Raw genomic sequence first — 15,430 nt, 5'->3', positions numbered from 1 at the left:
AATATAATTAATCTCATACTGTTACAAAATTAAATGCTTTTAGATTATGTATTTTAAAGTATCAAATGCATATATGATAATAAGGTTCATTATTATATTTCGATATTTCCTAGATAAATTATAAAACGGTATAGCGTTGAGTAAATAAAATATATGTATGTTGAGTGAGAAGATAAAACTTATATGATGTGAAAATGCGTAAGGTTAAATGTTATTGTTTCAAAATAGTCCCACAGATTTCTTCAATTCCTTTTGTTTCCATGAAGGCAGTGAACGGAACTCGTTGTAGGCCATGTTAAATGTTGACACAAAATCATCGTGGGTTAGATATAGCTGCAAAGAACAAATTGTTAAATTTCATTAACTTGCATTAAATATTTATAAGGTTAAAAAAATGAGCTGCTATGAGAACATTTTATTACTTGTGGTCACAGGACACATCACCTCTAATATGCATGTTAACCTTTAAGTACCGACGTGCGGTCTCAGAGGCCCCGATAGGTACCCGACTTGCTATTTTAGTCCTTTCTCTTCACAATACCGATCCCAGCTTTTCAGTAGCTGCCTGGTTAGTGCACACATTGATGTCGGAAACGGCAATGTTGTCGCCGCGGATGTATTTGGTGAGTAATTACCCTTTGAAATTCTAATGCGGCCTCACAGGCCTCACGTCGTTATTTAGGTAAGATTTTTGTTTTATTTATTGTTTGACTCTGTTATTTTGAGAGATATTATGAAGTATGAATATACCATGGACTTCCGGCAGTAAATGAAACAGTTGTGCGACAGATTAAAAAGAAATATCCCCAGAATTTTTGAACTTTATTTGCTTTTACGAAAGATACAACGATATTGTCTCATGTTGCCAAGAAAGTAATAGCTGTCATTTTAGCTTCATCAATGTATCATAATGAAAGAATAAACACTCAGGGGAGCCAGAAATTATATATTTTCATAATTCTACGAAAGGCGGTGTAGACGAAATAGATAAGAAATGCTCTATGTATACTTGCAGTCGCCGATCAAGACGGCGCCCATGACAATTTTTTACTGGATTTTAGCTATTAGTTTCGTCAATTCTCATCTTTTACACGATGTACAGGTGGGACGACACAATGATAGAGGATCTTTTATAAAAAAATATTTCGACAGTTGGTATTAGGGCGTGAACTTAGAATGAACTCATTCTAAGTTCACGCTATGCCCAACTGGACAAGAGTACTTGTTTCTGATAAGACAGAAAAGTGTAAAGTTGAAGCTGAGGAAGTTAAGACACAAAAGACTTATTTTTGGCGACCTGAAATTAAACAAAAATCGACTGATACATGCTATTCGTGCAATAAACACGTTTGTTTGTAGTGCGCGAAACAAGTGTTCTCTGACTGTGCTTAGAATTTAGCGAGTAGTTGAACTGTGGATATTTTTGTTTTCAGAAGGTTTATTTTCCTACATTATTTTTTATCTAAGAGTTATATTAGTCGTAAGTGAGAAATACTATTTTTTGTTATTTTGCAAGGAGTATTTTTTGTGTTTTGATTTTTTATATCGAATGGTCTGATTTTTTCCCAAAATTTAAGCCAAATATGTTACACTCAAATATTTAATTAAGTTGATTTTCTAACACTCTTCATTTTTCATCATAATGAAAGGACAAATATTCAACTCCTACTTTTCTTTAAAAAAACTGATATTATATACGCGGCCTCTCAGGCCTCACATCGGTACTAACGTTAAAAAAATGCACGTCGATACTTAAAGGTTTAATTTTATGAGTCACCGGTGTTAGCAGTATGTAAAGATTGTGTGGGGAAGCTTAAAAACAATAATTATGTTGAAATTTTTTAAAAAAGAACGGTATCTTTTAACATAAAATTCGTATAAACAAAAATAATAATCTGAGATAAAAATTTAGCATTTTAAGAGAATAAAAAAGGTTATTGTGGGTTATCCCTAAGAGATAGACATATACCATGGACTTTTTTGAAGACCTTTATAAGGTGTACAATACTGTAGTACATTATTTTGATTTATCTCGTAGGGTTCAACTAGCGCTTGCAATGTAAGCGTAAAAAATGTATTTATTCACTTTAGAAACCTCTAAAATTATCAGTGTTTCTTTACTAAATTGTGCATGTTATTATACATAGGTAAAAACCTCCCTCCTGAATCAATCTATCTATTAAAAAAATCCGTTGTGTAATTTTAAATATTTAAGCATACATAGGGATAGACAGCGGTAAGCGAATTTGTTTTATTACGTAGTGTAATGACATATCAAGGTAATATGTGCTTATTTTATTAATGCTTATTATATTAGTGTGATTTATTAAGATAAAATAAATTGAATTTATAAATTATACTTGGATGATGGAGCGGATAGCGAGAGATTTGGAACATGACACTCACGAAGTGGTGGATACAATAAGGATCATCTGCGAATGACCGCAGCCTTCATTAAAGAATTTTTACGCTTCGGACATTTTTACCATATATGTATATATAGTTGTAAATTATTTACAATAAAGGATGAAACATTCGACTATTCAAAAGTACTTGTAAAGCAAAACTATTGGTTTTGTTGAGGGTATTGAACGTACCTCCTTCGTCAGCGGATCGACGTCACTCGGCATGTGCTCTTTGGGCCCGCGCAGCACGGACAGCGGGTACTTCTCGTGTTGGTCGAAGCGGTTCTCACTGTTCCCGCTGTTTAACGAGTTGTTACTTCCTCGAACGATTGCTTTACCTTCCAAAGCACTCACGATTGCACTAAAAGTTTTATGACCCTGAAACATAATTGTAGATGAAGACGAAATATCATGAGTAATCATTTAAATTTTAATTAATATTAATAATAAGGAAACTCAACTGCTCTGACAATTGTAAACAATCAAGCAATGGGTTTTTGTTATTTATATAATAATTACGTTTTTAATAGAACTAACCTTCCACATAGAATTTTTCCAGTGCGGAAAGAATCCAGTGAAGTTTGGTGGTTCTCGGCTCTGGCTGATTACAATTATAGGAGTTTCGGAGTCTCGAGCTGCTGGATCTGAAGATCATAAGGTAAGGGATTTATAAGCTTTATTGAATTTAATAGATACAGTACCGAAAAACTAAACCCGATTTAATATACAATTATGTCTTATATTTATTATATTATTATTAAATAATTACTTGACAGCTTAGTACAATTATTAAAAAGTAGAAAAACTGTATATAACTGTGTGTAACCTATATTTGAATAATAAGCAAAATAATGGTTCAATTTGGTAAAATAATATTGAGTCTTGTCATGATTTTTAAGGGACTTTAAAAACGGGCGTTTTTATATGTGCCTATTTAAAATTTGCTCTTTTTTTAGATTAAATTCGTTCCAGTTCCAGTTTGGCAGGACGAAAATCTGAATAAAATTTTGCTAAACGTTACACTTTCACATGCATACCTTGTATGTAATCAAGGTTAAGAATTATCATATAGTACTTTTTAATTTAAGATTTGGTTCAAACTCACAAGTATGTACCGTCAAAGTGATTTATTTACGTTTTACTTTTGTAGTATTCAAAGTATACGGATGAGTGTGTAGAGGAAGCATATGCATTTATAAATGGTCATAGAGAGTAGAGTTGTATACGCAGAGCTTACCGTGCGCGAGGTAGGCCAGAGCGAGCGCGCGCGCGTCGTCACGGGCGCGCGGCCCGCAGTGCGCGCCGAGCCACACGAACACGGCCGCGTGCGCGTCCAACAGCGCCGCCATCTCCGGCGCCAGCTCGTACTGGCTGAACGACGCTATCTCCTCGACTGGAATGGCGAGAAACTTAGGTATACGACGATTCCAAATTTTTGATTACGAACATCATCCTTCATACCTACGTTACCACATAATGCGATTATCTGGAGTGGCCAGCTTACAAATTGTTATAATACTTTTTCCTCTACTTACATGAATATTGACCGGCCACACCTAGTGACACGTAGAACAAGCGTGGCGGTAGTGGACGCTCTACTTCTTTAAGCGGGGACACCTCTAGTAGCTGTCGTCTGTCGCCCAAAGCAGCCCAGAAATCTGCTTTCTCTTTTCCTGTAACGACAAAATTATCTTCCTTCTACATATGGCAAATGACACTCGGAAGTCATACATTCAACATAGAAGTCTTCCACAGTCTTCAGTTGAGGCTCCAGCCTACCCTGCATGACGAGCGTGTGATCGGCGGCGGCCATGTTCTTGGCAACCTCTCGCTCGTCGCCGGTGGCGCTGGCGGCGCACCACACCCACACGCGCGCACCGTCACGCAGCACGTAGCACGCACCCGCGCCCGCCCCGCGCCCCACCTGGGCGCCGCGCGCCTCGCGTGCGTACTGTCCTGAGACGCGGATCAGCGCGCGGGGTGGCGGGATCACGCGTCGCCCACTCGCTGGAAGATTGTATGAGTCAGGTTTTAACCTTAGCTATCAAGAGACCCAGTTACGAGAAAAAAAACGCGAGGATAAAACTATTTAAATATTTTATTTTTATGAAAGCTATGAGAATTAATGTTATTTTTCTGGGACTAGAATCCATTAAACATTTAAATGCTCTACCTAATTAGTAAGAGTTTCTTACGATCGTAATCGGTTGCACTTCCGATGTAAGTAATCATCCGACCTTTGAAGATTTGCAGAAAATGCGCCGGCTCCTTGCCTTGATATATCCAAGCCTAAAAATATATTTTTTTAAATATAATATAGTCTGACTTTATCTTTTTATGGTAGAAGCATTATGATATATAAGCAAGGCCAAGCAACTAACAGACAGACAGGTATAAACTAAACTAGATAATATGAATAAATTTCTAATATGTCTATTACCTACACATAGAGTGTAGGACATATACATATTTCCACCTCACCTGAATGGGAAGACGTGCTAACTTTGTGTAGAGATCTTTGGCTTCTTTAGCACCCAAATTCCTCAGTTCATTTGGCGAAGAGCCACCCTAAAATATGCAAGAATAAAATTATAATAATCTTAATTATAATTTCGAAATGGAGTTATAATTTTATTTAGTAATCCACTCTATGTTAACATTATTTTACCATCCAATAATAGAGTATGGTCTGGTCTCCCGTAGGAGCGTGGTATGTGTAGAGCGCGATGTAGCAGTCCTGGTCATAGAAGGCGGCCTGCTGCGGGCGCTCCACTTCGCATAGCGCACCGTCCGGCGACACGCGCCACACGCGCAGCGAGCCGGACCCGTCGTCCGGCAGCTGCGCCTAAAGGTAGGAAACATCCAGCTGTTAACACGTTCGAGCAATAACATGTCTTTAATACATAAGTGATAATTAATGCCTCAAATGGCGACAGGAAAAAAATATCTAACACTGTTGTCATGTTTTTCCCCGAAATTTGTATTTAATTTTAAAGGTCATATTTTGTTCAGAGATTTTTTATTTTGATTCGTAAATGTTACCGTTATATTTTATAAATACTCTTAGATTATACTCTAACTCGGGAGATTTTAAGCCGTAAAGACCACTCAGAATTAAACGCATTATCTTTCGGTAGATTATAAAGTATCGTAAGTAAATTTTAGTTAAATTATAAAAACTCTAACCAAATACAAACGGAATATTAACCATCGGACTTGTACGTTTTATTATAAGTTGAATGGCCGTTCACAATATTTCGATAGTTTATATTCTCCCGGGATACATTATAATCTCAAGTTATGTAAAATTTTACGGTGATATAGTACTTGATGTAAATAATATTTTTGTATTTATTCAAATATTTAATATTAATATTTCACTTTACAGTATTTTGATTTGCAACTTTAAAATAAGATTTACTCAATGTCTAAGTCTTGTCCACGAGATTGATGAGGATATAGCAGTTAAGTCATATTTCACTAGTGCTATTTTAAACAAAATACGTCAGCAGTTTACTATTTACTTCAGCAGCAAGCCATGCATTAGAAGCGAGGCTGACAGCGTCCAACTTGGTGGTGGCGGAGCGGGCTGCTCGAACGCGTACGTCACGACGCGCGTCCGCCCAGCTCCAGCGATGGAATAACGCTGCGAACTCCAGCGGCTCACGTCCTGCGACCATTGTAGCCACCGGACCCGATAGCCTCTTTGCTCGTGCGAGGCCTCGGGCTGCTGCGAGAGCTCCACGACTCTCGGAAGGTGGTGCGCTCGCGCCTACCCAAGCCCAAACTCCTCGTGACCCTCCATCAACTATATACACGCTCTGTAATCATTTTTTTGTCAGGTATTACTTATTGTTATAACTGCTAATCTAGTGGCTAGTACGTACGGATGCATTTTATGATGTCCCTATCTCGTATCCCTTATTGGTCAAATAAATGTATTCTAATTAGTAATTCTCAGTAGAAGGTCGGAGTTGGTAAATTTGTATTAATACTCATTAGCGCCTTTTAAAGCACGTAAAGCCGTTGGTCTGATCTGTATGCGGTCGTGCCGTGCCGTTCCATTCGATGCGCGCACATATATTTTGCGCAGACGGCTTGTCATCATCATTATAGCAAAATATTCTTTTAAATGTTGAGATTTAGAGTAGGTAATATATAAAAATAGAACAAAAAGTAGCAGTTACTTACATCATCGTGTAAATCTTCTCTGTACAGAGGCGCTCGTTTGATTTCTTCCAATCTTGCTGCTGACTTTTGTGACGGGACGTTAATGGGAGATGTTCTAGGCGGCTGTGTTACTTTATATAATCTTGCAGGTCGCGGCGATTCTGCGACAGTGGGCGGAGGTCGAATTGAACGTGAACGAAGTTCCAGCAGATTATTCAAAAGCTCGCGATCTGCGACTGGCAATGTTTGTTCGTACCCATCATGCGCGATTGCTATGCGTCGTATCATCATTCCCTTTTCTGGGCCACGTGCCATGCGATATGCGATCTGTAAGTTAAAATAATTCTTAATATTATTCGAAGTCGGTACCTCTTAATCGTAATCGAATGACACGAAATATATATTAACCTTAGCGCCGAAAATTTTTTCAATCAAATTAGCAGCGCGGCCAAGCCATAAAACGATTAAGCTTGACGTATCCAGCACGAACACACCGTCTGAGGATAGCTGAGCCCATGATACAGGTTCTAATTGAAGTACCACAGGTCTGTGACCGCGCACGCGGTATAAACGAGCAGAACCGTTCAGGGAACCATTACGGAGAATCCTGCCAATAAAATGTGCTTATTATGTAATTTGTGACGAATGTCATTAAGAAGAAGCCGTTCAGAAGTCTTCTAACCTGATACCGTCGCGAAAATATGAAAGCATTCTCGGTGATTCTTTAGTTGCGCTTTCCCGGTAGAGGACGACTGGCGTCCCTAAATGGTTCAATAGTTGAGTAGCGCGTCGCACAGTCAGCGCCGCTAGTGTGCCGCTGCGTTCGCTAGCCCAGGTATGCACATGTCGCTCGGCATATTCTCCGTTGCCATTTTCTTTTGTTTCACGACGCTAACCAATATAATATGATAACTTTTTTAGTAAAAGAACAAAAAAAAGGAACGTATTCATCTCATAATAGCGTATGGTTCAAGCTTCGACTTACAATAACATCTGGTCCAGCAGGCTGGCCCGGAAGTGAACAAGAATAAAGCAAATACGCCTCAGTATCGTAAAATGTGCCATAGTGTGACCGATGTAAGAGCTCCGTGCCCGATTCCTGTAAATAATGATAAGTCTATTAGAAGTCGAACTAAAGAAGTAGTACTTATATTAAAGGGTATCAATTTTTCAATAGAAAAACCCTTTAACTATTTACCCAGGACCTCGGGCTATGCGGCCTTATATCATGATACTAGACCAACGAGGCAATGAATTTGATACTTATATAATATATTAGTGAAATAGTCAGCTGTGCAGAGTGTTTAAATAAGCTACGAATATGTTGTTGTTAAATATATTAAATATAGTAATAACTTTAAGAATACGATCTGGACACATTCCATTGAACAAGTTTGCTTATATGATGAATATGTCTGATTCCCCTAATTGTGAGGAATGTGATAAAATCGAAGATGTGTATCATTTTTTTTTTCAAGCCCAGTTTTCTGGTAAAGGAAGACGTACAGAGCGTTATAGTCATTTGTATGACCAAGCTCTTTAAATAAAGAATAAAAAAAGCGATAAGGACTTTAACCTACCGCCAGATATATATGTATTGACAAACATGCATTTTAGTTTTATGAAATTCATCTCCCAAGACTTGTACCAAATATCGTTGTTATAAAGTATTCCAAACGCTAGTACTGGTCACGGAGTTCTCTAACATAACGTATATCTAATGTAAACGGCGCAATATTAAATCTGTACAATTACGAAGTCACGTATGAAATTATGACGTTTCTACACATGCGAGTTGTGCACGACATCTTTAGTTTTAGCAGAAACGCTTTCATTTCAACGCAAATCAGCATCAACAACGTAATGCATATTTCCTAGCTAAGACAATAAAACACGAAATGGTAATTCATTTATCGGTTTTCACAGTTACTTCTCATTGAATATAAACATTTATAATCTGATTACATATATGCATACGTATTTAAGTTAATAATTAGCTTACCTTAGGATTAAATTACTATTTCGATATTATCAATTTGTATTTATTATGATTACCATTCCCTAGAAAAAAAAATCATTACACATCACTACACCAAAGAAAAACTTATATTTGGTGATTAGTTTATGCAACTCTGTTTATGTATTATTGTATATCGAATTTGACACAATTCGCCCAAATGTATCTTTTAGCACTTACGAACTACCCAGTATTCGCCAGTTTTCCGTTTTAAAATAGTCCGGAGATTCGTTTCATTTCTAAAATAATTATCATTTAACTTCGACTTAGTAATAGCGAATCCAATAAATCTGTTGACCTATTTATTAAATGATATTAAAAGAGTTAAAATATGGTCGTCATGGTTGGCTGGCGCTCGACGCTCGGCGGCACTTCTGTTAGCGGTACTAAGATGTTGGTGGAATGAATCACAGCTCCGTTACGAATGGTTTATTATCTACAATAGTTTGTAATCATTCGATTTAATGCACTTTTAAAACTTCTTATAGAGTAAGTATAAAAAAAATATTATATTGATCCAGATTCTAAAACTACTTCAAAAAAGCTTAAACATAATTTAAATTAATAAACGTTTTAACTTTTACTGTAATAAATAGTTTACTTAATAGTCAGAAGACCTATTAACTTCATGATTAATGTGATTGTTTGTAATATAATTAATTCTAATTACGAATTTATCTTTTGCAATTTATATAAAAATATTTTTTTTGTATTGTAACTATATTTAAGCATCAGGATAATTAAACACTATCACATCTACATATCCAATTACCTACATTTTTATCTATATAATTTGCAAGACTAAATCAACCGACCGTGGAGGTTTTTGACCGAACCTATACCTACATCAAGAAAAAGTAAAAAATAGAATATTTTTGTCACATCTTTTTATTACTGTTGCAAAACATTATAATAGTATTTGCATATTGATATTTAGCAATAATAAATATTTTTAGACATCTCATCATATCTGTTAAGAGTCGAATCATTAATTATATTTGACTCATTAAGCTGTGTTCATTTCTAAGTTAAGAATAACCTAGTCATTAAAATGTTATATTATTTGTTTCAAGTGAAACTCTTAAGTTTGAACATTTATCGGGTAAGTAGCACGGTATAGAAGCGGACAGCTTATTACTATTATTATTTTATTAATCATAGATGCAGGCAGTTAATCATGTCCAGACATCGCATTGTAGATGACTACGGAGCGTGCGACGTGCGGGCACTACGCCTAGCATGCACCTCACTGCAATTTACTGGCCATGCATAACTGTACCTAACTTTCCCTCGTTTTGTTTATTTTAATGTTTTAGGAACTACATACAATTTATAGATACCAAATGCAGCCATTGCACATTTGTCGCTATACAAAAAATGTTTATAAATGTTAGGAATATGTCAAATAATTAAAAAGTAGTGAAATTATCTATGTCTTAATCTCATTCGCTTTGATTAGTTTGACAGTACGGCAGAAGGCTACGTATGAGTAGGTTCTATAACGGAGATCGTTAAACAAAACTTAATAAATTAATAGTGATAGTAATATAATAAAGAAACATTAGTAACGAAACAATACATATATAGCCCTAAATTTGTTCTTTCCCCTTAAGGCGAAGAGATTGCTTTGGTGTGGGTTAATAGAAAAACATGGCAAAACTTAAACTGACACACGCTAGTTTCCTTATTTTTTATTATTTATTCCTTATGGTGTGTATCCCTCAGGGATCATTTAAGAATAAGAAAACACAAAAGGCTGCACCATATACATTACTTTTTAAATTTAAAAGTTGTTTAAATCAAATGAATCCAAAAATATTACGATATCAAATTAGATTGTGGTATTTCTAAAAGCTTTCATCAACTTTATTGTCTACGCACTCGTACAGACATATAAAAAGCCTGTGATAAAATTGACGTTATGATTGTATAGAAAAATAAGTAAAGGTAGATTAGATATGGTTTGAGATAAGAGCCAGTAATTTCCTTTCTCTTCCTATTTCGCTTAACGACTGTTACGACTACGGGAAACAGAATACAGTTAAAAATGACATAACAGCCTTTCTTGAATATATAAATGATGCTTTGACATAATCACAAAGTGGAATACTGCTTTATATGAACCATTTTTCCAAATAGTCTTATAAAAAACATTTTTTCTTATTTTTAAACTGATAAAGAGACCGGTATTATGTTGAAAGTTCGAAACCACTATTGTTTCGTGTGAATAAATGAAGCAGATTTTTGGGTCACCCTTTCACAAAACTATCTCATTACGAAATAAGATAACAAAGCTTGGGCTTTAGTTGTCTTGTGACACGAATTGGAAAAATATTCGAAAAATAGACTCCATTACTATAACAAACTTAAGTTAAAGTTTTTCTGCAAAAGAGCTCCTTTTAAGATACTTAAATAATGTCCCGAGTTTATAATGGTTCGCTTTATATGAAATTTTAATAGCATAGAGTAAATATTTTTAAAATTATAACCAATTGTACAGTACTAATAATAAATTATGAGATGCCAATGATAAATTTGTCTTTCCTATTCTAGCTATTAACCATAAACAGATTTATGAGACTTGGGAGTCAATCGTCATCATGACGTGAATATTTTCCTTTCCAGTTCTTGATTTTTGTTTTATATTTATTCGATTAATCTTTGGAGCATAAAAAAATCATAATTTTAATTCGACAAAAAAACGGCAAAACTAAATGCGAAATACGTAATGATAATACGGAAATCTGCATTTTAATACTCAACACTCCTCACATTTACGCCGGAAATATAGAGGAAACAGACTACGACCAGATAGAAGGTACGATCATATTGTTGGGCTATATGGAACTGTCATACATAGTGAAAGTAAAATTCGACGTGAATAAACCTTTTGTAACGCATGCGTGTCAGTTCTCTATAGTAAGCAGTCATTTGTAAATAGCGTTCTTAAGCCTTAACGGCCATTTCGCATGGATTTTGTAAATCGACATTTTATAATAATATCAAGTCGGTATTTGAAACAGTTTGCTTTATGAGTCGTTTAGTTTCTTAATCGTATCTAAATTTAACTTTGCAATCAAGAAAGAAAACAATTAAAATAAAATATAGTAACCATTTCAATGTGGATAATAAGATCATTGTGATCATTAAATAAATAAATATTGGACAACATCACATACATTACTCTGATCCCAATGTAAGTAGCTAAAGCACTTGTGGCATGGAAAATCAGAAGTAACGACGGTAGCACAAACACCCAGATCCAAGACAACATAGAAAACTTTTTCTATATTGACTCGGCCGGGAATTGAAACTGGAACCTTGGAGTGGCGTACCCATGAAAACTGGTGTACACACTCGTGTACCACGGAGGTCGTTATGACAGCGAAATTTCGTTCACCATAAAGTTTTAAAAAAATAAAACAGGGTTTTATATTTATATATTTTTTATACCTATGTGTTTTTTACCAAAGAAAACAGACTTTTCAATTAGCTAATTATTAGATTAGATTTGATTATTATTTGACACGCCACTGAGCTCAAACAATAAAACTAAACTTCTTGAAGACCCACGTCTCCTTTAAGTAGTAATTTGGTAGCTCCAGCTCATTCTAGATTATACTGTAGCATCAGATAAGGGTTATTGTAGTATAATTTCAAAGTATAAATAAATTTTAAATCGATCTGATCATTTGGGATATCTTGGTGGTAAGTATATGTGTAAGCCTGTCTAGGTAGATACCACGCAATTAGTACTCACATTGTTAACACATACAACTAGAAAAGAGCTAATGATCTTTAAAAGGTTCAACAGCTTTCCGGATCCAGGAACGCCCAAGAAACGAGAAATAAATTCTAATGCTTTTTTCACCTTAAAAAGATCTTCTGTACTTATATTATTCAGAATATATTATAAAAAATCCGTGATACAAAAACGTACAAGGTATCCGAAAAAAGTCGATCTTTTAAATCAGTCGTTTTGCAGTCTAGCAATGGAATATAGGTAAATAGTACTTGAAAATAATAATCCTCGTCATTTCCTTGAAAATTATTGCAAAGAGTCTGCGGAAGTACATAACGGAACGTCTTAATAATTGTATGCTGCCGTTTTTTCTTTCAAATTTTTTTTTAATATGTACTTATTTTTTAGTTCATGTATATTTACATTTTTTTTATTTAGGTTTGTGTCTTTCACGATTGGGGAGGGGTGTTTGTTTGTTTGCTGTCTTATGTCATTATATCTATAACTTACCCCCTGGAATATAATCTAGTTAACTTTGAATCATTTTATAAATAAGACCAACTTAAAGAGAAATCGTACCTACAGCTCACCTTAACCTACATATTTTTAAACGATTTTACGAACTATGTTTTCACCGTTAAAGATTAATTTCACTGCAATCAAAGTCCATTTATGGCTTAAATAATAGACTTTATTTATTTGTTTTGTGGTTGATGTTTCGATAAAATATAAAAAATATCTCATTGTATTTACTTATTTATGGAAAATATTCATGAGATTATTGTTAGTTATGCTATACTTATTTTTTTATAAATTAACATAATAAGTATAAAATTTTGAAATGTAGCTAATAATGGAATTACTTACCGTGACTCTCCAGATCAAAAAGGTGGTGTGATCTCGAGGAACAGTGCGGAAGGTAGCCTCTTGCGGCGCAGTCCGCGGCTGTCCTCCCTCGTCTTCCTGCACCACATGATAAACACTATATACCACCATTATTTAATATAAGAATCGTTACTATTCGTTTCTATAAAACATAAGTTACATCTTCTTTGTGTCAAAATTTCTTCGATATGTAAGCAACATTTAGAATTACCCGCTAATGACATGCTAGAATTGAGCAGGAAGATAAACTGCATTCAGATAGCCCGTTATTTAGCTTATAGCTATTAATATTATTTTAATTAGATCTTCCTTACAAAATAGTGGCAACATCTATCTTTACTTCCGCTTGTTTGCAAGTATGTAAAGATTTTGGGTCGATTGTTTACTTTTAAGTTTACATGGGCATTGAGGGTATTTTAGGTTTTGTGTAATATTTAGTAACAACATTAACCTCGCGTACTGCAGATATAATAGTACACAGAGTAACGAAAAAATTAATTCACACAAATGATTTATGATTTTTGGATTTTTTCAACCTTAAATACGAGAATACCTAAATATTCAACGAGTTGAAAAACCAACAATATTATAATAAATAGCCCAGTAATTAAGTATCTCTCAAGTATTTATATAAAAGATTATGATTTGATATTTATAGTATCATCTGTATACGTAAAATTATTAAAGCCACATTAACACACTAATTATAATTAACACACTTTTTATTAGTAAACAACACTATAGAACTAGATCACAAAGTTTTTTACTTGTTCGGCGCCTATTTCCAGGATGTGCATATTCTTGGCCGTGGTCAGGGACGGACTGGCTCCATCACCACGAGCCGTTCGCTCCCACCAGACTCAGCTCAGTAGCCACTCAAGAGCGCACCAAATAAGACGACCGTGACGGTGATGTATAGTCCAAGACTAACTAGCCTGAACCGCTGATCAATTGACGAGAAAAGATTTTTTTTTCACGCTAACTGAACACGCATATTTTATTAAATACAGGAATATATTAGTTCTCGCGAAAGTCTGACTAGCGTGTTGCGGGCAATTGATGACGGCGTTTAAAATATCATGTTTTCATCTGCATTATCTCTATTAACATTTGTTGGGTAAAAAAATGTTCAATTGGTACTTAGATAATATCGGCGACACACTCCTATGCGTTATGTTAATGATAACTATAATGGGGAGGTAACGAGGCTATCGATTTGAAACACTTATAATTGAGTAAATTGCTAAAATAACTTTTACTTTATACCTATAACTATATAAATACCTATTTAGAAATTTTAAATCTCATTGATACTTGTTAATTTACATTTGCGGTTTTCCTTTTTATTCATTTTTTTTATTAATATTAGTATGATGATAGATAAATACATATTTTATATTCGCGATGTAAAAAGAAATGTAAATAAGGCTTTTTTCATGTTCATAAATTAAAGCTGAAATTATGTATTACAAAAAATAAGATCCACCTGATAAGTGTCCATCAATGTTCTTGAATGTATTGCTACACTTTCTTGAACGTAGAAAGTATTTGATTAATATCTGGCACTGTTGGTGCTGATGAGTATTAGCTCACAGGAGAGACGGTACACTGACTAGAAGTTGTAATGATTCGCAAGCTGATACATCTGGTTCAGGAACCACGGTTCGACGCGCGCTTTGTGTCCACTGTGTTGTATGTTCACTTTCGTTGGTTAGATATGTGGCGTGTTATAATAGTCGAATGTGGAAAGGTATGTTCGTGGTTTTATTCTTAAAGTTTTGCATGCAGTATGAAATTAAATTAATATAAGTAGGGAAACAGCCGAGGCGGCCCAGTTCGTGGCGAACGTGGATCTTTTCAACCGAAGATCGCAGGTTCAATTCGTAATCACAACTGAGTATTTATGTCATTAATTTATGTTTATAATTCATCTCCTCGTGATGTTAGTATGTAGTAAAGTATAAATAAAATAAATTAAAAATATAAGTTTACATTAATAATATTAACTATAACAGATACCAAAGTATTTTTGGGAATCAAATTCAAACTTTCGAGGAATTCTTATTTATCATTCTTAAAAATTAAACAGTAAATTGATATCGATACTGCTCGACTACGTCGCTCGTAACTTCTTATGGGATATTAGCTTGGAGCAACGCTGCAGACAGTTATTTTCTATAAAAGACTTTCTGACTGATTTTCTACGAAAGA

General features: G+C 34.8%; 1 protein-coding gene across 2 annotated transcripts; it reads right to left on the bottom strand.

The window, feature by feature from the left end:
- Positions 1 to 3: 3 nt before the first annotated feature.
- Positions 4 to 14,838, bottom strand: LOC113394450 (villin-like protein quail). 2 transcript variants are annotated; one of them, XM_026631771.2, is made up of 16 exons: positions 14,706 to 14,838; positions 13,202 to 13,297; positions 7,561 to 7,674; positions 7,258 to 7,466; positions 6,984 to 7,182; positions 6,597 to 6,902; positions 5,930 to 6,226; positions 5,074 to 5,250; positions 4,887 to 4,973; positions 4,601 to 4,694; positions 4,185 to 4,412; positions 3,941 to 4,078; positions 3,643 to 3,798; positions 2,943 to 3,049; positions 2,598 to 2,783; positions 4 to 333 (listed from the first exon to the last, which is right to left on the bottom strand). In XM_026631771.2, exons 1-16 carry the CDS (start codon positions 14,718 to 14,720, stop codon positions 220 to 222), a joined length of 2,523 nt encoding a protein of 840 aa, XP_026487556.1. In that variant the 5' UTR covers positions 14,721 to 14,838; the 3' UTR covers positions 4 to 219. The 2 variants fall into 2 exon arrangements, with proteins under 2 accessions (XP_026487556.1, XP_026487550.1); XM_026631765.2 differs by lacking the exon at positions 14,706 to 14,838 and adding an exon at positions 13,987 to 14,212 and having other exon boundaries at positions 5 to 333.
- Between the last annotated feature and the right edge of the window lie 592 nt (positions 14,839 to 15,430).

Source organism: Vanessa tameamea, chromosome 4, assembly GCF_037043105.1.
Source record: "Vanessa tameamea isolate UH-Manoa-2023 chromosome 4, ilVanTame1 primary haplotype, whole genome shotgun sequence".
Classification (NCBI taxonomy): Eukaryota; Metazoa; Arthropoda; class Insecta; order Lepidoptera; family Nymphalidae; genus Vanessa; species Vanessa tameamea.
The sequence above is the reverse complement of the archived record's forward strand: the minus strand, read 5'-3'. Positions and strand labels throughout refer to the sequence as shown.